The sequence below is a fragment of the Sinohyriopsis cumingii genome, chromosome 10 (assembly GCF_028554795.1).
Source record: "Sinohyriopsis cumingii isolate HCF-2022 chromosome 10, ASM2855479v2, whole genome shotgun sequence".
Taxonomy (NCBI): domain Eukaryota; kingdom Metazoa; phylum Mollusca; class Bivalvia; order Unionida; family Unionidae; genus Sinohyriopsis; species Sinohyriopsis cumingii.
In genome coordinates this window covers 114,871,469-114,896,622 of record NC_142970.1, presented here as the reverse complement: position 1 = coordinate 114,896,622, position 25,154 = coordinate 114,871,469, and the positions used below count along the sequence as shown (strand labels likewise).

The 25,154-nt window shown below is 35.9% G+C and overlaps 1 protein-coding gene across 13 annotated transcripts in view; it reads right to left on the bottom strand.

Annotated features, from left to right (window-relative positions):
* The window catches only part of LOC149791062 (tensin-3-like), a 522,379-nt gene that overhangs the window by 87,252 nt on the left and 409,973 nt on the right, over positions 1 to 25,154 (bottom strand). For all 13 annotated transcript variants that reach the window (XM_089972994.1, XM_089972985.1, XM_089972988.1 and 10 more), the window contains 2 exons: positions 9,836 to 10,033; positions 1,373 to 2,818 (listed from right to left, as the gene is read on the bottom strand). In XM_089972994.1, the coding sequence (XP_089829120.1) occupies positions 1,373 to 2,818; positions 9,836 to 10,033 (1,644 nt within the window). The remainder of the gene's footprint in view (positions 1 to 1,372; positions 2,819 to 9,835; positions 10,034 to 25,154) is intronic.

The following is a 25,154-nucleotide window of genomic DNA, read 5'->3' as shown; positions in this document are numbered from 1 at the left end:
CATGGAATCTAATATAAAACCTGGACCTGAATCAAACACAGACACATAGGACCAATTCCATGGAATCTAATATAAAACCTGGACCTGAATCAAACACAGACACACAGGACCAATTCCATGGAATCTAATATAAAACCTGGACCTGAATCAAACACAGACACATAGGACCAATTCCATGGAATCTAATATAAAACCTGGACCTGAATCAAACACAGGCACATAGGACCAATTCCATGGAATCTAATATAAAACCTGGACCTGAATCAAACAGACACACAGGACCAATTCCATGGAATCTAATATAAAACCTGGACCTGAATCAAACACAGACACATAGGACCAATTCCATGGAATCTAATATAAAACCTGGACCTGAATCAAACAGACACACAGGACCAATTCCATGGAATCTAATATAAAACCTGGACCTGAATCAAACACAGACACACAGGACCAATTCCATGGAATCTAATATAAAACCTGGACCTGAATCAAACACAGACACATAGGACCAATTCCATGGAATCTAATATAAAACCTGGACCTGAATCAAACAGGCACATAGGACCAATTCCATGGAATCTAATATAAAACCTGGACCTGAATCAAACAGACACACAGGACCAATTCCATGGAATCTAATATAAAACCTGGACCTGAATCAAACACAGACACATAGGACCAATTCCATGGAATCTAATATAAAACCTGGACCTGAATCAAACACAGACACACAGGACCAATTCCATGGAATCTAATATAAAACCTGGACCTGAATCAAACACAGACACACAGGACCAATTCCATGGAATCTAATATAAAACCTGGACCTGAATCAAACACAGACACATAGGACCAATCTGACACCAGAAGAAGTCTTTCTGTGAAAACCCCATCTTGATATGACCATCCACTCATGAGTAGTTGTGATATGAAAATTTTCATGATATGGACATCCTAGCAGCAGCATTTTCATCAAAGATCAACTAGATTATCTGAGATCAACTAGATTATCTGAGATCAATTAGATTATCTAAGATCAACTAGATTAAGCAACTAGATTATCTAAGATCAACTAGATTATCTTAGCAACTAGATTATCTGAGATCAACTAGATTATCTAAGATCAACCAGATTATCTGAGATCAACTAGATTATTTAAGATCAAATGCATATGTATGTATTGGGAATAATGGCATACCAATACACTCAGAATGTGCAAGTATGTAAGTATTGAGAATAATGACATGTCAACACAATATGAACATTCCCCACCCCAATCCCCAAATTTTAGTTTTAAAGTAGCCCCTGACCTATAACAATGAATAAAAACTGGAGGTGTCAAGGATAGAAAAGGTGTGCCATATCTTACCTCCTCCTGTCCGATGAACATAGACTTCTGTAATGTAGTGTTGTTTGGGTTTCACCTCCATGTATGTTGTTGTTGGTGACACACTTGGGGGGCTACTGACTGGCTGAGCGAAATCTGGCTGATCTGTTGAGTGTTGAATTGTTTTGTACACTGTCTTGTAAGTCTGGTAGGTCTGGGCAGGGGAGAGGGACCTGGGGGATACAGGAGATGTTGCACTGTGTGATCGGGATGCATGAAGTCGTTCAGACTGTTCCCTGTCATAGGCAGTCTCGGAGTGATGTCGTTGAACGGGGCGTGGCTGAGTCGAGGTCGTCCAACTACTATTCTGAGCCTGCCAGGAGCTTCCACTGTTGGACCGCATTCTTTGCTGCTGCTGCTGCTGTTGCTGCATATAGTCCTTGCTGCTAGTCCTGGCTGGGGGCACTACTGGTGGGGACATTGTTATTGGAGTAATGGCCCTTTGCAACTGTGGTGAAGGTGGTGGCTTGTTGGACACTTTTGAACCGTCAATCCTACTTTCTGTGAAGTAATTTTGAGTACCATACGAAAACTGTGGTTCCACTGCAAAATCTTGTTGTCTCCAGTGTTCTGATGGCGATTTTTCTGAAGAGTAGGTATGTGTCCTCGTTAATGTGTAACTGTACGGACTTGTTGCAGATACGGGACCATTTGCAACTGGGGGTGGGGATTTTGTGTAAGAGTCCATTATTTGCCTTTCATCTTCTTCACTTTGTGATTTCTTTGTTACGTATCTATTTTGTGCCGATTTTAACTCCTCAATAATCATTTTTTCCTGCTGAGTGCGAGCAGCATCACGGTCCGGATGTTTATCTCTAAGTTTAGCCTGCTGCTGCTGTAGCCATGATAAATTCTGTTCCGAATTACTCACTGACGTTGTCGAGTGAGGACCATTTAGTGTATTGTATGCAGAGTAGGACTCACCATATTTATTTTCATAGTCAGTCCTGTACGGCAATGTATGAGTTTTTGGAGCATCTGGACTTTTAATTGGTTCAAATGAACGTGCCATTTCAGGTGAGGATGGTGTGTAGGTAAATGCACTCACTGGTTGATAAGTTCTTTTCTCCTCAGTTTTCTTAAAATGTCTTTCCTCCCTGTAGCCTTCTGGTTTGTACTGAACTTCTGCCCTCTGAATTGTCACTTTCCCGTCAGGACCCATTTGTGAATCAAATGTTTTAAATGATCTAGTTTCTGACCCAATTTTGGGAGGTGATTTTGGGCTGACAAAAGCCTGGCTATTTAACAAGTCACTTAAGATTTGATCTAACTGAGTCTGTTCATCCAGTACGGGTGGACTAGTGGTTGTGGTATAGTTGGACTTTGTTGCACTGGTGCTATATTTCGTGCTATAACCCTGCTCATTGAAATCGCGGCTTGAGTATGACCTGCTGTCACTTGTGCTCATCGGGGATCCTCCAAAATTACCTGCAATAGTGATGCGAATTTCTGTTAAGTTGAAGGCAGTCAAAAGTTTCCTTGTAATAGTATACTATCATTCTATTGGTTAATGTCTCTATTAGCAAAAAAGTTTGGTGAATTTGTTCCCACTAACTACCATGATGAAGTGATAAAAGTTCACAATCATGAAATCTATGACTTTCGTCAGAGCTGTAAAGTTAGAGGGTAAACATAGAAGCTAACCAAGTTTCACTGCCATATCTTAATGACTTTTTGAGGAAAATTACAGAAAAGTTTCTTTTTTAGAATTTTATCAATAACCTTGACTTTGAAACTAAAACCTTAACAGTGATACATGAAGTGCCAATAACTAAGTAGCATTAGTGTCACATTGGGGTCATATCTTCAAGGTTAGTGTCATGATTCAATACATTGTTTTCCGTCACAATACCCTTCCACTCTGTAACTTTTGAATCATTTGAGATGAAATGTGTACTGCATTGGCAGTCTAATCTTCAAGGTCAATCAATGTCATGGTGTTATAAGTTGAATTTTCCTATTACACTTTCATAACATTCCATAAATGTATAGCCATTTGACATAAAGGGATAAAACATACTGCAAAAATATATCATCACATCAAGGTGTGTTGTGCACCATGCAGTGGATCTTATTTTCAATGTCATGGTTACAGGTCAATGGTTTTTGTTTCAATCATGTTTGTCCTTCTGCTTTATATCATATCATCTGTTTATGATAAATGGATGATGCAGGAGTTTGTGGGTTCAAATCCTGACCATGTCATACCAAACACTAATTAAAATGGTACAAGCACCTGCCATGATTGTTGCATAGCAGTGTGGCAGTTTATAGTGATGTCTAGCACTGGGCATCATGCTGCAGACATCTAGCATGATGTCCCACCCAGTCACATTATCCCGACACCAGGCCGACCAGTCCGAACACTATCCTCTTAATGCTAAGCGCAGAGCAAGGCAGCTGCTAATACCATTTTGATAAGTCTTTGCTATGACATGGCCAGGGTTCGAACCTGCGACCTACCACAGCAAGTATTTGAGGAAATTCTTTAAAATGTACTTGCAGTCTTATTAGACAAAGATAGAAATGTTAAAATTGTAATAAAATGAAATATAAAAGTAAAAAAGAGATATAATCGTTACACACAGACTAACATTTGTTTTTCTCAAGTAGTATATTAATAAAACACTTCCCAAAATGACAGCATATCATTTTGCTTTTTTCTCTAATGGTATATCATTAAAAAGCTTCCCAGCTGAATTCAAATAACAAAAAAAAGATTCTGTCTTACACTGAAAAGCCAATCAACTAGACAAGAAAGATTTCCATTGTTACTGAACATTGGCAAGATTTAAATTCTCAAAGAGGTGTGCATTGTATATGTCATTTACTGTATGTATGTAGCACTGTACATGTCCTTTACTGTATGTATGTAGTATTGTATATATCCTTTACTGTATGTATGTAGCATCGTATATGTCCTTTACTGTATGTATGTAGCATTGTATATGTCATTTACTGTATGTATGTAGCACTGTACATGTCCTTTACTGTACGTATGTAGCACTGTACATGTCATTTACTGTATGTATGTAGTATTGTATATGTCCTTTACTGTACGTATGCAGCACTGTACATGTCCTTTACTGTATGTATGTAGCATTGTACATGTCCTTTACTGTATGTATGTAGCACTGTACATGTCCTTTACTGTACGTATGTAGCACTGTACATGTCATTTACTGTATGTATGTAGTATTGTACATGTCCTTTACTGTACGTATGCAGCACTGTACATGTCCTTTACTGTATGTATGTAGCATTGTACATGTCCTTTACTGTATGTATGTAGCATCGTATATGTCCTTTACTGTATGTATGTAGCATTGTATATGTCCTTTACTGTATGTATGTAGCACTGTACATGTCCTTTACTGTACGTATGTAGCACTGTACATGTCCTTTACTGTATGTATGTAGCATTGTGTATGTCCTTTACTGTATGTATGTAGCATCGTATATGTCCTTTACTGTATGTATGTAGCATTGTATATGTCCTTTACTGTACATATGTAGCACTGTACATGTCCTTTACCGTATGTATGTAGCACTGTACATGTCCTTTATTGTATGTATGTAGCATCGTATATGTCCTTTACTGTATGTATGTAGCATTGTACATGTCCTTTACTGTATGTATGTAGCATTGTATATGTCCTTTACTGTATGTATGGAGCATTGTATATGTCCTTTACTGTATGTATGTAGCATTGTACATGTCCTTTACTGTATGTATGTAGCATTGTACATGTCCTTTACTGTATGTATGTAGCATTGTATATGTCCTTTACTGTACGTATGTAGCACTGTATATGTCCTTTACTGTATGTATGTAGCATTGTACATGTCCTTTACTGTATGTATGTAGCATTGTACATGTCCTTTACTGTATGTATGTAGCATTGTACATGTCCTTTACTGTATGTATGTAGCATTGTACATGTCCTTTACTGTATGTATGTAGCATTGTACATGTCCTTTACTGTATGTATGGAGCATTGTATATGTCCTTTACTGTATGTATGTAGCATTGTACATGTCCTTTACTGTATGTATGTAGCATTGTACATGTCCTTTACTGTATGTATGTAGCATTGTATATGTCCTTTACTGTACGTATGTAGCACTGTATATGTCCTTTACTGTACGTATGTAGCATTGTATATGTCCTTTACTGTACGTATGTAGCATTGTATATGTCCTTTACTGTATGTATGTAGCATTGTACATGTCCTTTACTGTATGTATGTAGCACTGTACATGTCCTTTACTGTATGTATGTAGCATTGTATATGTCCTTTACTGTATGTATGTAGCACAACACCAACTAATCCCTGCAATTTGTTACATATGAAGTGTGGCACAGCACCACTTCATCCCTAGAATTTTATACATATGATGGGTGGCACAACACCATCTCCTGCCTGCAATTTATTCTATATGAAGGATGGCCCCACATCAGTGCATCCCTGTAATGTATTCTATAATGGCACCAAACCAATACATCCCTGCAATTTGTTCTATATGAAGGGTGGCACACGAACTCTTCATCTTTGCAATTTATTCTGTATGAGGGTTGCTGCTCTCCAATGATGGTTTTGATGTACTAAATCTTGTGTGTAAAGTTTTTATTCCAGATATGCAGTATATAATCTATAGATACCACATGCCGATTTATATAATACTGGAAATCACAATATGGAATCTTCCATTGAGAAATGGATGAGTGCAGGGCAGCTGTGGCTGGTTTCCTTGTATTTCATTATCCTTAATACGAACAGTACAGAATACTTTATCTAGACCATATGAGACAATCATATTACTCTAAGATCTGAGAGATAAAATGATTGTCAAATTTAAGGTTCTGTAAGGCTTTCAGCATGGAAAAAAAAATCCAAAATCAAAATGAAATATATTTCTTCTTGTCAAAAAAAGTCTTGATATAATTCAAAGATCTCAAATATGAATGCTGTAAACTGAAGATTTTATCAAGTCACTGGCTTGAGATGGTGCTGTACACTACCATAATGGGTGGCAACCTTACCCCTCATTGTTCAAATTATCTTGTATACAACAGTGTATGGTGAAGATGCTTTATATGCAATGAATTTGATCTGAACAAGAGACCCTTAAAGGGGCAGATGATCTACCAAATAAAAAGATTTTCCAGTAATTCTATTAATTTATTTTAACTGCTGAGTACTGAAGCCATCTAGATACGACCTTCTGTTCAGGAGGAGCAGTTTTAACAAGATTTTCAAAATGGTGGCCATGGCAGCCATTTTGGGCATCAGACCGGCATCATCTTCATATCAAACAACCAGACATCACATGAAATGCACTGAATACCAACTGGACATCTTTAAAAACTCATGGCACTAATTCAGCTCCCACAGTAAACCTATGGAAACATAACGATATTCAAAATTCAGTAACTTCAAATTTCTGAATGCTCATGATCAAACCTATATTTATCAGTATGGCCAACAAACTTTACATTTTTGGCCTATGTGGATCACATTGCTGAAGATTTTGGATCAAAATTGTATAAAACAAACTTCATTCATGCTTCTGTAAAGACAAAACCGTATGAGCCACAGCATTTTTAACAACTACAAGTGTTGTTTTCAATTCTGCTTCAAACAGGTGCTAATTTCAGCAATGCATTTTCCAAAAAAGTCTGTAAAAGAACTGAAACCCCATCAATAAAATGTTTCTCTATTTGTTTCAGTTACAACTTGGATAAGCTCACAAAATTCAATATACTAAACTTTTACGTTCATTAGCACCATGAGTCCTTTAAAAGCCTTCCAGTGAAACCTAATCTAGACCGGTTTCCATTCTACCATATCATTATTATCACGAGTCCTTAAAAAGCCTTCTAGTGAAACTTAATCTAGACTGGTTTCCATTCTACCATATCATTAGTAACACGAGTCCTTAAGGTGGCGCTATACAGTTTCGCATTTTGCATAGGGTTAGGAATTTAAAGAAAAAGAATGTCCCCGGCTTTCCTCACTGGTTATACTGGCTATTTAAAAAAGACTTTGTATATCTTAGGTATAATGCAAAGAACCTTTAATTCCCTTTATTTTGGTGTATGATTGATGGGTGTACTATGGGTTATAGAGTATACAGCTTGGCCTTACTTCAAATGTGCACCTTTCAAAAAAGTGCTAGCTCTACTTGGTCATTTTCACTTCCTGAACTTCAGAGGTCATTTGTATAAAAAAGAGCCGATAACTTTTTGTACATTTGATATATTTGGTAATTCATTCATTGCACTTTCAGAAGCTGGTATTGTCTAGTCTGGCAAAATTCATTTTCCCTATTTTAATAGCTGCTATGTATAGTGTACTTTAGACTAATTCAGACTGATTTTTTAACACAAGGGAGCAGTCATTTTAGTTAGCAGTGTGCTTAAATCATGTAAAATTTCCAAAAGTACAATATCCAAAAGAAATATCATCCACATTACATTAATGTAGCATAGAGGTATGCAAACATTCTCTCCACTGTGCATGTTTTAATGCGAACTACTTCACCTTACATACGTCACTCTCTCAAAAGTACATATTATCTGGTGAGCGCCACCTAAAAAGCCTTCTAGTGAAACCTAATCTAGACTGGTTTCCAATCTACCATATCATTAGTATCACGAGTCCTTAAAAAGCCTTCTAGTGAAACCTAATCTAGACTGGTTTCCATTCTACCATATCATTAGTAACACGAGCCCTTAAAAAGCCTTTGAGTGAAACCTAATTTAGACTGGTTTCCATTCTAACATATCATTAGTATCACGAGTCCTTAAAAAGCCTTCTAGTGAAACCTAATCTAGACTGGTTTCCATTCTACCATAGCATTAGTATCACGAGTCCTTAAAAAGCCTCCTAGTGAAACCTAATCTAGACTGGTTTCCATTCAACCATATCATTAGTAACACGAGTCCTTAAAAAGCCTTCTAGTGAAACCTAATCTAGATTGGTTTCCAATCTACCATATCATTAGTAACATGACTCCTTAAAAAGCCTTCTAGTGAAACCTAATCTAGACTGGTTTCCATTTTACCATATCATTAGTATCATGAGTCTTAAAAAAGCCTTCTAGTGAAACCTAATCTAGACTGGTTTCCATTCTAACATATCATTAGTATCACGAGTCTTAAAAAAGCCTTCTAGTGAAACCTAATCTAGACTGGTTTCCATTCTACCATATCATTAGTAACACGAGTCCTTAAAAAGCCTTCTAGTGAAACCTAATTTAGACTAGTTTCCATTCTAACATATCATTAGTACCATGAGTCCTTAAAAAGCCTTCTAGTGAAACCTAATCTAGACTGGTTTCCATTCTACCATATCATTAGTATCATGAGTCCTTAAAAAGCCTTCTAGTGAAACCTAATGCTAACATGACTATCCATTCAGTAGGATGTCTGAGGGCACCATTTTCACTTAGGATCAACCAGGCATCATATGAAGTCTTCTAGTGAAAACCCCATGCAGACATGATTTTCCATTCAGGACATATAGCAATAATAGGATTTTCAAGATGGCTGTCATGACAACCATATAGAATATCTGACTGGCACCATTTCCATCTGAACAAAATTGATGTTGTAGTTAAAACATGATGCTGACATGACTATCCATTCAAAAGAAGTAGTCATAACATCTTCAAGATGGCCACCATGGAGGCCATACTGACTGCTTAAGTGACATCAATTTTATTCAGTACAAACTAGACACAAGATGAATATGTGTACAAAGTTTCATGGCAATCCTTCAGTTAGTTTAGGAGTAGCTATAACAGACTTGTGCAAACAACTGAATGGACAACAGATTAGATGTTCTGATCTATGACTGGCCTATGACCGGTATGACTGGTCTATGATGGCCTGACTGGTCTATGACTGATCTATGACTGGCCTATGACTGGTCTATGACTGGTAGAGCTAAAAATTAGAAGATCAGATGAGGTGACATATATTTTGTTTCATCTTTGATAAAATTTTGCATTTATGTCAACTTCTCAGGCATTATTGTCAGAGTCAAGCAACGTAGTACTGTATGTTGATGAGTATTGCTGATTATGATAGTATCTTACCAAAACAAGTCATTGTGACCTATATATCATGTGCATGTCAGTTTTGTATGCACATTTGACTACAGGGTTGTAAAAAAGGAGGATCGTGAAGTATCTGTATTCAAGTCAGAGCTTTAAGTTTCTTTCCAACTCAGACCAAACAAAATCTGAGCTAAGATGCTTTATTTTGTGATATTTATAGTAATGTGTTTATACAACATGGATCCACAACAAACAGGTCCTGAAAACTGACCTAACTGCAAACTTTAACTGAGGTGTTATGGACATATGTATGGACAATGGTAATACTTCTAATGTTATGGCAAGGCTTCAAAATCTAACTACGCTGAAATATGGACCTACTTGTGTCTAGGGTGTGATAGGAGGTGCCATTCTGCAGCTGACTGGGTCCATTCTGTACCACATTACCCGACTCCAGTTTCCTCTTGTTGATTGTGGCGTACAGACTTCCGTCCACTGGTCCAGTCAAGTGTTCCTTGAGGTTAATCACCTTCACGCTACGGACCTGTTCCTGACTGGTGACTCTGTTGTCATTCACGTCTGGAAAACAAATCGGATAGAAAATCAAACAAACAGTATATTATGTGGACAAAGATCAAAGAAACTCAACATTATGTGGGCATAACTTGAATGTTCTGTCAAGTTTGCAACATTCTGGTTTTGAAGGAAATGCTTATCAGCTATGACAGAATCAAGAACATTTCCTTTAAATGTTATAGTAAGTTTTCTTTTGATCAAATTCAAATGGGACAAGGCTTACTGCATGCAAAGCGAAAGTAACATTCAATAACTCAGTTGGAAGTTCAAGTCTATTATCTGACATATTCTCGTTGTTTAATGATTGCTTTTTAAAATATTTCCCAACCCCAACTCCCAAAAGATGCTTCCCGATAAGGTAACTAGCAGACGATATTCTGCCAAATTTTACCTGGACAATGGGCAACATGGCAGTTTCTCCTATCTGTGATCACCAAAAATTTGCCATTTTTAAGAAGGCACACTGAACCAAAGTCAACTTGTAAATCACAAATAAAGATACCAACAGAAAGCATGATTTGCATTCTGCTTATGTAATTTTCCTAAAAGGATCTTGAGATTCAATGAATATATTTCAACTTCCAAACACCATATAAAGTCAACGATAAATTTGCCCGCTGACCACAAATATGGTGGCTGATGATGCCATTCGGGAACTATCTGTAACAAGATGCAAAGTCCTATAAGACTGCACAAAAATTTTTTTTCATGCAGACATCTTTCTTTTTGTTTATAACTCTCTCTCTCTCTGTCTCTGTCTCTCTCTCTCTCTCTCTCCCATCAACTTCCTACCAAATTCAGCTCTTACTTAATTCTACACAGCTGTCTTTACATTCAAAGTTCAAATATCAGTCTAGGTTGGGGATCATTAGTGTCTTTACATTCAAGGTTCAAATATCAGTCTGGGTTGGGGATCATTAGTGTCTTTACATTCAAAGTTCAAATATCAGTCTGGGTTGGGGATCATTAATGTCTTTACATTCAAGGTTCAAATATCAGTCTAGGTTGGGAATCATTAATGTCTTTACATTCAAGGTTCAAATATCAGTCTGGGTTGGGGATCATTAACGTCTTTACATTCAAGGTTCAAATATCAGTCTGGGTTGGGAATCATTAATGTCTTTACATTCAAGGTTCAAATATCAGTCTAGGTTGGGAATCATTAATGTCTTTACATTCAAGGTTCAAATATCAGTCTGGGTTGGGGATCATTAATGTCTTTACATTCAAGGTTCAAATATCAGTCTGGGTTGGGGATCATTAATGTCTTTACATTCAAGGTTCAAATATCAGTCTGGGTTGGGAATCATTAATGTCTTTACATTCAAGGTTCAAATATCAGTCTGGGTTGGGGATCATTAATGTCTTTACATTAAAGGTTCAAATATCAGTCTGGGTTGGGAATCATTAATGTCTTTACATTCAAGGTTCAAATATCAGTCTGGGTTGGGGATCATTAATGTCTTTACATTCAAGGTTCAAATATCAGTCTGGGTTGGGAATCATTAATGTCTTTACATTCAAGGTTCAAATATCAGTCTGGGTTGGGGATCATTAATGTCTTTACATTCAAGGTTCAAATATCAGTCTGGGTTGGGAATCATTAATGTCTTTACATTCAAGGTTCAAATATCAGTCTGGGTTGGGAATCATTAATGTCTTTACATTCAAAGTTCTAATATCAATCTAGGTTGGGAATCATTAGTGTCTTTATATTCAAAGTTCAAATATCAGTCTGGGTTGGGAATCATTAATGTCTTTACATTCAAGGTTCAAATATCAGTCTAGGTTGGGAATCATTAATGTCTTTACATTCAAAGTTCAAATATCAGTCTGGGTTGGGAATCATTAGTGTCTTTATATTCAAAGTTCAAATATCAGTCTGGGTTGGGAATCATTAATGTCTTTACATTCAAGGTTCAAATATCAGTCTAGGTTGGGAATCATTAATGTCTTTACATTCAAGGTTCAAATATCAGTCTAGGTTGGGAATCATTAATGTCTTTACATTCAAGGTTCAAATATCAGTCTGGGTTGGGAATCATTAATGTCTTTACATTCAAGGTTCAAATATCAGTCTGGGTTGGGGATCATTAATGTCTTTACATTCAAGGTTCAAATATCAGTCTGGGTTGGGAATCATTAATGTCTTTACATTCAAGGTTCAAATATCAGTCTGGGTTGGGAATCATTAATGTCTTTACATTCAAGGTTCAAATATCAGTCTGGGTTGGGAATCATTAATGTCTTTACATTCAAGGTTCAAATATCAGTCTGGGTTGGGGATCATTAATGTCTTTACATTCAAGGTTCAAATATCAGTCTGGGTTGGGAATCATTAATGTCTTTACATTCAAAGTTCAAATATCAATCTAGGTTGGGAATCATTAGTGTCTTTATATTCAAAGTTCAAATATCAGTCTGGGTTGGGAATCATTAATGTCTTTACATTCAAGGTTCAAATATCAGTCTAGGTTGGGAATCATTAATGTCTTTACATTCAAAGTTCAAATATCAGTCTGGGTTGGGGATCATTAATGTCTTTACATTCAAGGTTCAAATATCAGTCTAGGTTGGGAATCATTAATGTCTTTACATTCAAAGTTCAAATATCAGTCTGGGTTGGGGATCATTAATGTCTTTACATTCAAGGTTCAAATATCAGTCTAGGTTGGGAATCATTAATGTCTTTACATTCAAGGTTCAAATATCAGTCTGGGTTGGGAATCATTAATGTCTTTACATTCAAGGTTCAAATATCAGTCTGGGTTGGGGATCATTAATGTCTTTACATTCAAGGTTCAAATATCAGTCTGGGTTGGGAATCATTAATGTCTTTACATTCAAGGTTCAAATATCAGTCTAGGTTGGGAATCATTAATGTCTTTACATTCAAGGTTCAAATATCAGTCTGGGTTGGGGATCATTAATGTCTTTACATTCAAGGTTCAAATATCAGTCTGGGTTGGGAATCATTAATGTCTTTACATTCAAGGTTCAAATATCAGTCTAGGTTGGGAATCATTAATGTCTTTACATTCAAGGTTCAAATATCAGTCTGGGTTGGGGATCATTAATGTCTTTACATTCAAGGTTCAAATATCAGTCTGGGTTGGGGATCATTAATGTCTTTACATTCAAGGTTCAAATATCAGTCTGGGTTGGGAATCATTAATGTCTTTACATTCAAGGTTCAAATATCAGTCTGGGTTGGGGATCATTAATGTCTTTACATTAAAGGTTCAAATATCAGTCTGGGTTGGGAATCATTAATGTCTTTACATTCAAGGTTCAAATATCAGTCTGGGTTGGGGATCATTAATGTCTTTACATTCAAGGTTCAAATATCAGTCTGGGTTGGGAATCATTAATGTCTTTACATTCAAGGTTCAAATATCAGTCTGGGTTGGGGATCATTAATGTCTTTACATTCAAGGTTCAAATATCAGTCTGGGTTGGGAATCATTAATGTCTTTACATTCAAGGTTCAAATATCAGTCTGGGTTGGGAATCATTAATGTCTTTACATTCAAAGTTCTAATATCAATCTAGGTTGGGAATCATTAGTGTCTTTATATTCAAAGTTCAAATATCAGTCTGGGTTGGGAATCATTAATGTCTTTACATTCAAGGTTCAAATATCAGTCTAGGTTGGGAATCATTAATGTCTTTACATTCAAAGTTCAAATATCAGTCTGGGTTGGGAATCATTAGTGTCTTTATATTCAAAGTTCAAATATCAGTCTGGGTTGGGAATCATTAATGTCTTTACATTCAAGGTTCAAATATCAGTCTAGGTTGGGAATCATTAATGTCTTTACATTCAAGGTTCAAATATCAGTCTAGGTTGGGAATCATTAATGTCTTTACATTCAAGGTTCAAATATCAGTCTGGGTTGGGAATCATTAATGTCTTTACATTCAAGGTTCAAATATCAGTCTGGGTTGGGGATCATTAATGTCTTTACATTCAAGGTTCAAATATCAGTCTGGGTTGGGAATCATTAATGTCTTTACATTCAAGGTTCAAATATCAGTCTAGGTTGGGAATCATTAATGTCTTTACATTCAAGGTTCAAATATCAGTCTGGGTTGGGAATCATTAATGTCTTTACATTCAAGGTTCAAATATCAGTCTGGGTTGGGGATCATTAATGTCTTTACATTCAAGGTTCAAATATCAGTCTGGGTTGGGAATCATTAATGTCTTTACATTCAAAGTTCAAATATCAATCTAGGTTGGGAATCATTAGTGTCTTTATATTCAAAGTTCAAATATCAGTCTGGGTTGGGAATCATTAATGTCTTTACATTCAAGGTTCAAATATCAGTCTAGGTTGGGAATCATTAATGTCTTTACATTCAAAGTTCAAATATCAGTCTGGGTTGGGGATCATTAATGTCTTTACATTCAAGGTTCAAATATCAGTCTAGGTTGGGAATCATTAATGTCTTTACATTCAAAGTTCAAATATCAGTCTGGGTTGGGGATCATTAATGTCTTTACATTCAAGGTTCAAATATCAGTCTAGGTTGGGAATCATTAATGTCTTTACATTCAAGGTTCAAATATCAGTCTGGGTTGGGAATCATTAATGTCTTTACATTCAAAGTTCAAATATCAGTCTGGGTTGGGGATCATTAATGTCTTTACATTCAAGGTTCAAATATCAGTCTGGGTTGGGAATCATTAATGTCTTTACATTCAAGGTTCAAATATCAGTCTGGGTTGGGAATCATTAATGTCTTTACATTCAAGGTTCAAATATCAGTCTAGGTTGGGAATCATTAATGTCTTTACATTCAAGGTTCAAATATCAGTCTAGGTTGGGAATCATTAATGTCTTTACATTCAAGGTTCAAATATCAGTCTAGGTTGGGAATCATTAATGTCTTTACATTCAAAGTTCAAATATCAGTCTAGGTTGGGAATCATTAGTGTCTTTACATTCAAAGTTCAAATATCAGTCTGGGTTGGGAATCATTAATGTCTTTACATTCAAGGTACAAATATCAGTCTAGGTTGGGAATCATTAATGTCTTTACATTCAAGGTTCAAATATCAGTCTAGGTTGGGAATCATTAATGTCTTTACATTCAAAGTTCAAATATCAGTCTAGGTTGGGAATCATTAATGTCTTTATATTCAAAGTTCAAATATCAGTCTAGGTTGGGGATCATTAGCATGTCCTGAAGATGAGTGCCATCTATTAGAAGGATTCCCTCTTTGTAATCTATCCTGAACATTAACTAATTATTTGCCTGCTGTCAGAAGCTTGTGTACACATCCCTTGTGAGTCAACAGCACACTGATTTCTAACCCCATGTCCATCAAATTCCTGTATCCAAGTCATAACTTGTGAAATAAAGCCCAATAAGAAGGAGGCTTCAAGCATTCCAGATATATTTTTTCATGGTTACAAACTATTTCCAAACTGTGCACACGTTATGACACAATATTTTTGAACAAATGTGTGAAATACTCTAGTCATTCCTGTAAATAAATTTTAATAATGAAGTATTTTTAAAAGTTATTGAATGCATCAATAAAAATCTCCAGGAAGTCTGGCAGATTATCTAGATTATCCACACTGTATGCAAAGGAAAATCAGTTAACTATTTCAGATTGTCCTAGAAACCATACTTTATCATAATGCTACTGGAATGGATTGGCACTCTACAATGTCCACACTGATATCCTAGCATTCATATATAGCTAAGGCATGAAACAGCTGCTTCAGGCTTTGAACTGAATGAAATTAAAACCATCTTAGTATGTATAAATCTGTTGGGTTTCTCTGATTGTTTTCCAAAATTAGAAAATTAAAGCACTGTTCCAACATCTGGCATCTCCTAGAACTTATTATTTTATTTTTTCTATGGAGGGAGGGGGTCCAAAGGAAAATTAACAACTGTATCTACATCTGGAATCTCTTCTGGTCTTTCCTTCTAAGCATGTCTGGTCAGCATAAATGTCAACAAAATAGAACACGCAAGTCATGTGGTGTAAATAAGAGTCTAAATTCAATTCACAAAGATAAACCTTAAATAATGCATGAGATATTAATGACACAAAAGTTCTTCCCCATTTTTTCCCATAATCCATATGGATTCAGTTAACAAAAGAACAGTCTCAAGTATGTTCTTTGAGTCAGCACGACTCATGTCTGGTTTCTAGCAAAATATTAATTTTTGAGAAAACAAACATTTTTTATTTAATTAATTTCAAATTTACTATCACTTCGTGATACTCTATCTAAGGATGAGACACAAGGAGCAAAGTAAATTGCTCCGACACATGATGGCAGCTGACCCTATCTGTTACTGGGAGGATTCGAACCTGAAACCCACCACACAAAACTCAATGATTTCTTATTGTATCATGTTTGTTAACATATTATTTTAATCATGATATCATTTAAACAGATCATTCTAAGTTGAAAATACATATGTTCTATAGGTGGTCCCACATCAGTGTTCTTTATACAAAGGTGTAATCCATGCAAGAAAATCTGCTTAGTGTCTTGCTGAAAATGTGAAGCAAATGAGTTACCATGGAAACTTAGAGGGTAAAAATGTATCCAGTTAAATAAATATTTAAACAGATCCTTCTGAGGGGGAAATGTCAAAGTACATCTGTTCCATAGGTGGTCTCATCCCAGTGATCTATATACAAAGGTCCAATCCATGTAAGAAAATCTGCATAGTGTCTAGCTGGTGAAGCAAATGAATAACCACAGAAACTGGGAGGTTACAAAGGTACACAGGCATGTAAACATTTCATACCTATTGCTTACAAAAGATAGGTGAGAGGAAAAAATACAGAACAAAAATACCTGGCAGTACCTATGATATAAATCAGACACCATAACAATCTGAAGAAATAAGGCGGTAAAATATATCAGGCTTTTCCAGCAGTACCTGGGATATAAATCAGACCCCTTGATAATTTGAATACTTACTGCCAGTTTGCTTTCCTAACCAGTTTAACAACTTCCCTATCTGTGTCTGTGGTACATCAGCATGTATCATTATACCTGTGAAGACTGATGAAAAACAGGCTGACCAATTGCCATGTACAGACAGACAAATGAACAGACATGTGCAGACACATTCACACGCTCTCACCCCAATTGGTAAGAGACTGCTTTCTGACTTGTTAATCAGCTCATTAAAACCTTGTAGAAGTGTTGAGGTGTTACATGTAAAATCATGCAGAACAGTTGAGGTGTTACATATCAAATCATGCAGAACAGTTGAGGTGTTACATGTAAAATCATGAAGAACAGTTGAGGTGTTACATGTAAAATCATGAAGAACAGTTGAGGTGTTACAAGTAAAATCATGCAGAACAGTTGAGGTGTTACATGTAAAATCATGCAGAACAGTTGAGGTGTTACATGTAAAATCATGAAGAACAGTTGAGGTGTTACATGTAAAATCATGCAGAACAGTTGAGGTGTTACATGTAAAATCATGCAGAACAATTGAGGTGTTACATGTAAAGTCATGCAGAACAGTTGAGGTGTTACATATCAAATCATGCAGAACAGTTGAGGTGTTACATGTAAAATCTTGAAGAACAGTTGAGGTGTTACATGTAAAATCATGCAGAACAATTGAGGTGTTACATGTAAAATTATGCAGAACAATTGAGGTGTTACATGTAAAGTCATGCAGAACAGTTGAGGTGTTACATATCAAATCATGCAGAACAGTTGAGGTGTTACATGTAAAATCATGAAGAACAGTTGAGGTGTTACCTGTAAAATCATGCAGAACAGTTGAGGTGTTACATGTAAAATCATGCAGAACAGTTGAGGTGTTACATGTAAAATCATGCAGAACAGTTGAGGTGTTACATGTAAAATCATGCAGAACAGTTGAGGTGTTACATGTAAAATCATGCAGCACAGTTGAGGTGTTACATGTAAAATCAAGTACAACTGTTAAGATGTTGCATATAAAACTTTTTAGAACTGTTGAGATGATTTTGCTTTTTTATTTATAATTATAATGAATGTACATTCTAGAAGTCAGTAATATTCATTTTGCAACTGTGATAAAAAGATTTTCATAATGGCTACTATGGCAGCCATTGTGAATGTCAAATTGGCACCAATTTCATTTAGACCAACAAGAGATCGTAAGAAGTTTTTCAGTGAAAATTTAATGTTGATATGATCATTATTCAAGGTATAAGGCAATAAGAAGATTTCTATAACAACCACTGTGACAACCATACTGATTTCAAGACAGCCACTGGGACACCCATACTGATATCAAGACAGCCACTGTGACTCATACTCATTTCAAGACAGCCACCATGACACCCATACTGATTTCAAGACAGCCACTGTGACACCCATATTGATTTCATAACAGCAACTGTGAAACCCATACTGACTTCACAACAGCCACTATGACACCCATACTGATTTCTAGACAGCCACTGTGACACCCATACTAAATTTCAAGACAGCCACTGTGGCCACTGTGACACCCATACTAAATTTCAAGACAGCCACTGTGACACCCATACTGATTTTATGACAGCCACCATGACACCCATACTTATTTCAAGACAGCCACTGTGACACCCATACTGATGTCGAAGCAGCACAATTTTCATTTTTGATCAACTAGACCACTGGAAGAATGTGTGTGTATGAAATGTCACAGCAACTCTCCAAGTAGTTTAGGATGAGCAGCAAACTTTTGCTAATAGACAGAAGGACAATGGAAAAAAGATCATTGTATAAGCTAATAGACAGAAGGACAATGGAAAAAAGATCATCGTATAAGCTAATAGACAGAAGAACAATGGAAAAATAATCATCCGATAAGCTAATAGACAGAAAGACAATGGAAAAAGATCATCCTATAAGCTAATAGACAGAAGGACAATGGAAAAAAGATCATCCTATAAGCTAATAGACAGAAGGACAATGGAAAATAGATCATCCTATAAGCTAATAGACAGAAGGACAATGGGTATAAAGATCATCCTGTAAGCTAATAGACAGAAGGACAATGGAAAAAAGATCATCCTATAAGCTAATAGACAGAAGGACAATGGAAAAAAGATCATCCTATAATCTAATAGACAGAAAGACAATGGAAAAAGATCATACTATAAGCTAATAGACAGAAGGACAATGGGTAAAAAGATCATCCTATAAGCTAATAGACAGAAGGACAATGGAAAAAGATCATCCTATAAGCTAATAGACAGAAGGACAATGGAAAAAAGATCATCCTATAAGCTAATAGACAGAAGGACAATGGGTAAAAAGATCATCCTAAAAGCTAATAGACAGAAGGACAATGGGTAAAAAGATCATCCTATAAGCTAACAGACAGAAGGACAATGGAAAAAGATCATCCTATAAGCTAATAGACAGAAGGACAATGGGTAAAAAGATCACCCTATAAGCTAATAGACAGAACGACAATGGAAAAAGATCATCCTATAAGCTAATAGACAGAAGGACAATGGAAAAAAGATGGAAGGACAATGGAAAAAAAGATAGAAGGACAACGGGTAAAAAGATCATCCTTTAAGCTCTCCAGGTCCACACAGGTGTTCAATAGTCATTGTCCACATAGGCTATTTTTAGGTATTAGGTAATTACAAGTAGCATGACACCCTTGTAAAAAAATAACAAGCCATATTATTTTCCACTGAATCAGTGATAATTGTTTAAGTTGCATGATTCCAGCATGGAAAATGCAGCCATATGCTTTAACCAAAGTTAAGTAATCTTTCATTTTACATATACAATATCAACCAAAAAAGCTACTTTGCCATGGCAGATATACTATGTCAGTCATAAGAGGTAGCTGCTACATAATTTCAGGGTAAGTTTCTGCTACTGGTTTCCTTATTTTTAACACAGCTTGAATAGGACTGTGACAGAAGGATGTAACTAACTGTGGAGAATCTGCAAGTATTAACCTTATTACCACAGACTGGTTTTGCAAACCATTCATTCAGTGACAATTTAAACCAGTCATGTTTCCTACCTTAATGAAAGTTTCGTAAGTATGTACAGTATTAGTTACCAGACTGCTTTTGTTGTTTAGAAGAAAAAGGATTAATCTGGGAAACAGTACACAGTACCAGACTCTGATGTGGTGTGAGTCAGGTTAAGAAAATGCAGTCATTATTTATAGACTGGCATCTTAAAGCCCATAATTATACCACAAAACCCATAATCAGCAACAGCATCAGAAACACATTCACCAACCTCAGAAGCAGCTGTTCACATTAGTAGGGGTGAATGCCATCTCAAATGAACTGAAAAACCACTTTGAAGCTATAAGTCAAGGGTGCCTCTGATCTTAAACATTCAGCAGTACTTATAGCTGTATCCCATAGCTTTTACTACCAGTTTTAAATACCATTAAATGCTGACTTTCAAAGGACTCATTATCATATCTTTTGCTGACTGGTATGTCTTCTTGACCTACTTGTGTCCTACTATATTTTGTATTAATGATCATTTACCCAGACAAAACTAGTTTATCCCATGGAGTCAGAATAAATGATGTTAGACGTTATGGAGTCAGTACAACTGATGTTAGACTGGATGGATTCAGTACAACTGATGTTAGACTGTATGGATTCAGCACAAATAATGTAAAGCTGTACGGAATCAGTCTAACTGATCTAAGACTGTATGGAAACAGTGTAACTGATGTTAGACTGGATGGAGTCAGTGTAACTGATGTTAAACTGGATGGAGTCAGTGTAACTGATGTTAGACTGGATGGAGGTAGTGTAACTGATGTTAGACTGGATGGAGTCAGTGTAACTGATGTTAGAATGGATGGAGTCAGTGTAACTGATGTTAGATTGGATGGAGTCAGTGTAACTGATTTTAGACTGGATGGAGTCAGTGTAACTGATGTTAGGCTGGATGGAGTCAGTGTGACTGATGTTAGGCTGGATGGAGTCAGTGTAACTGATGTTAGACTGGATGGAGTCAGTGTAACTGATGTTAGACTGGATGGAGTCAGTACAACTGATGTTAAACTGTTGTCTAATAATAAAAGTCTTGCTTAAACCAAATATCACTTTACTGAGAACAAGTAATGCCTGAAACAAAAGTCACAACTTGGGCTTGTGACTGAGTGTTGTCCCAATGGCTTACAAATCTATATTCTGTTTGAGAAGTTCTTGTGTGAATGTACACATCTTGCTTGCATTCTGACAGATTTATACACTCAGTACCAAAAAAGAGATATAATGCTTCACACTTTAATTATTTTACAAAACAAAAGTTAAGGTGCATCCTTTAAAGAGAGACAACCAATAATACACATACATGTTCTTTAAATGAATTATGTTGGGCTTGTACTGAGCAAATAGATCATGGTCAATGAACTCTATCAGACCTATACTGAGCAAATAGGTCACAGTCCAAGAACTATATCAGGACTATACTGAGCAAATAGGTCATGGTCAATGAATTCTATCAGACCTATACTGAGCGAATAGGTCACAGTCCATGAACTCTATCAGGCCTATACTGAGCGAATAGGTTACAGTCCAAGAACTATATCAGGACTATACTGAGCAAATAGGTCATGGTCAATGAACTCTATCAGACCTATACTGAGCGAATAGGTCACAGTCCAAGAACTATATCAGGCCTATACTGAGCAAATAGGTCATGGTCAATGAACTCTATCAGACCTATACTGAGCGAATAGGTCACAGTCCATGAACTCTATCAGGCCTATACTGAGCGAATAGGTTACAGCCAACAACTCTATTGGGCCGTAAGAAATGTCACAGTCAATGAACTATGTATTGGGCCTAAAGAAAGGTCACAGTCAATGAACTCTATTGGGCCTAAAGAAAGGTCACAGCCAATGAACTCTATCAGGCATGAACTAATCAAATAGGTTATGGTCAACAGTCAGCTACATGCAGATTGTATGAATCATTGCTTCTTTAAAGTAAATTGCCATTTGATGTACAACATGACAATGAACAAAGCAAATAAAAATGTGTCCATAAAGTGTCTCAAAAACACCATCCTTTGCCAAGAGTTCAAAAACACCATAAATTGCCAAGAGTTCAAAAACACCATCCTTTGCCAAGAGTTCAAAAACACCATAAATTGCCAAGAGTTCAAAAACACCATCCTTTGCCAAGAGTTCAAAAAATACCATAAATTGCCAAGAGTTCAAAAACACCATAAATTGCCAAGAGTTCAAAAACACCATAAATTGCCAAGAGTTCAAAAACACCATAAATTGCCAAGAGTTCAAAAACACCATAACTTGCCAAGTGTACATAAAGTGCATTTTGCTTTGCCAAAAGATTTGTTTATCATGCATCCAAAATTTGGCAACAATTTCAATCATTATTCAATAATCTGCAGCAATGTTGTAATTAATATACTTAACAGTACTTCAGGTTTATTACAGAGCATTATAACATACCCAAACAAGAGTCCTACAAAGGAACTTGTGCTCTACTGGCTGAAATTAATTTCTAAGAATTCAAGATTAGATTATTTACGTCTTAAAATGCTGAGTGTTGAAACCATCTAAGATATTCTTTAGAAATAATATGATTTTCAAATTAGCTAGACATCGCAAGTCCTTTGGTGGAAGCACAATATTGATATGACCAGCCATATAAAGGAAGTAGTGATAACAAGATTTTCAAGATGGCCATTGTGGCAAAATTATTAACAGTGTATTGACACAATTTTCATTTACAACCAACATCATAAGAAGTCTTTCACTGAAAACATCATGCTGATATAATCATTCATTCAGGAGGCAGAATGACAAGATTTTCAAGATGGCCACAGTGGCAGCCATATTGAATTTCTGAATTACACCATTAGGACTAATTGGACATCAGAAGAAGTTGATTAATAGAAAACATTACATTAATGCAGCCACCCTGAGGAGTTGTAATGATAACAACATTTCAAGATGGCCACTGTTGTGGCCATATTGGAAATCACATCAATACCATTTTCATTTTGGACCAACTATACATTATATGATTTGGGGTGAAAACCCCATGGCAATACTACTTTTCATTCAGGAGTATTAGCAATAACAAGATGACCATTGTAGTAGCCATATTGGACATAAGGTCAGCACCATGTTAATTTAGGACCAACTAGATATCATATCAAGTCTTTTAGTGTGAACTCCATGTTGATATGACCATCCATTGTGGAGAATCAGCTATAACACAATTTTCAAGATGGTCACTGTGGTGTCCACATTGTATATCCACGTGGCACCATTTTCAGTTTGGGTGGAATGTGTGCTTAAAGTTTCACAGCAATCCTTCAAGTTGTTTAGGAAGAGTAGGGATAACAAGCATGTGCTAACGGATGGACAGTTGACTATCAAAATAAGCTCTTTTGGTCTATGACCAGCAGAACTAGTAAAAATAGTTTGGTTAACAATGTTATCACTAACAGAATTCACCATACAACATTTAAACAGAGGAAACAAGGGAAAAATTTGCCAAGAGTTTGATTCAAGACACACCACCACCATCAAGAGCAAGTGATAACCATATATATTGATGCTGATAAAGGTGAGTATGAATGTTCAGATACTTGTGACTGATACTGTTAGAAACATTTGGCATTAATTGATTCTGTTAGCCTTACTTTTTTGGCTAGCAAAATGTGTTGTTCATATATGTACCAAAGAAATCAGCTAACCAAAGGTTTGCATGTAAATGCACCCAGTACACAAGCAATCATGACAAGCATATTCAATACCACACAACCAGTTTAGAAGAAGGTGGTAAGAGTCTGGATTCTGGAATGTGGACAAAATATATGTATGTAGGATTCAATCAGACCAATATATGGTACAGTCTTGGATTTAAGCAATACCTGGCCCCAATTTTATGCAATTTCTAAAATCCTTCCTCCAACTGAGATTTTAGATTATCTTGCTGATGATGCATTTGACAATATTCCATACTGAGGTTGTAGAAATAATGAAAGTTTATAAAATTTACCAGTAGACTACAATTTTTACATCAAACAATTGTTTTTCCCCTGAAAATGAAATGATCAATTTTTCAACATTTCCATGGCAATATAATCAGTCACTTTTTACTTGAAAAAAAATGGTATTGTGATTGATTTTTAATTTTTAACAGCTACAGAATGACATGAAAATTCTCAGAGGAAGAAATCTATATTGTTTCATGAAACTTTAGCCTCACTGACATCTATGTTGTACAAGATTCCAAGAAAATTTTAAGGATCAACATTACCTCTTGATAAAAGAACCAATCAATCACTTACATCCATCTTGAGGTTGTGACCACAAAGGTGGACAATGTCCAGTGTTCTTTATTTTGGGCTGTAATACTAATATAATTATGAAGATCATGATGTAAATGAAACTGTATGTAGTATAAATATGTATTATTGCTTAATGAATTTCTGCAACTACTTCTAGACACATTACATGCAATTAGGTTTGCATTGCATTTTGTTTAGATTAAACTGGTGTTTTCTTTTCATTCATAATTTAATTTAATTTATGGTCTCTGAAATGCCATTTGATTTTATGTTTATCTCTTTCATCTCTCATTTCCTTTCATCTTCTCTTGTTTGGAATGAATTTGGAAAAGCATTCATTGCAGTTGGGCACCATTAGCAACTGAAATAACCCAATGCTGAATTTGTAATGCCACCCTTGAGAACAATGTGGGATCCTCTGGACCCTCATCTTTTGCAAACTGGGGGTCAATAAGCAAGGTTTAGAGGGATTGTGAGATCAGTTTTAAGAATTAAAATTCTAGTAAGTGTGAATGAAATTGAAATGGATAAATAGGAAATTGAATAACTATATTGTGTTTGCTGTTAATTATTCCTCCAACATGATTAATATCCTCATAAGGAAGTGATATAAAAATAAAAAAACAATTTTCAGTAAATGGATTCTCTAATTCATGTTCATAATAACTTTGTAAACAATCTGACACAATATACACTATTTATTACCATATGACATGTCTCAAATTTAATACATTAATCTTCAAGGAATTTTCTTATGTGGTGTTGATGGTTTTTTTACAGATTTCCTTAAGTGTGATTATGAGTTAAGTTTTTTA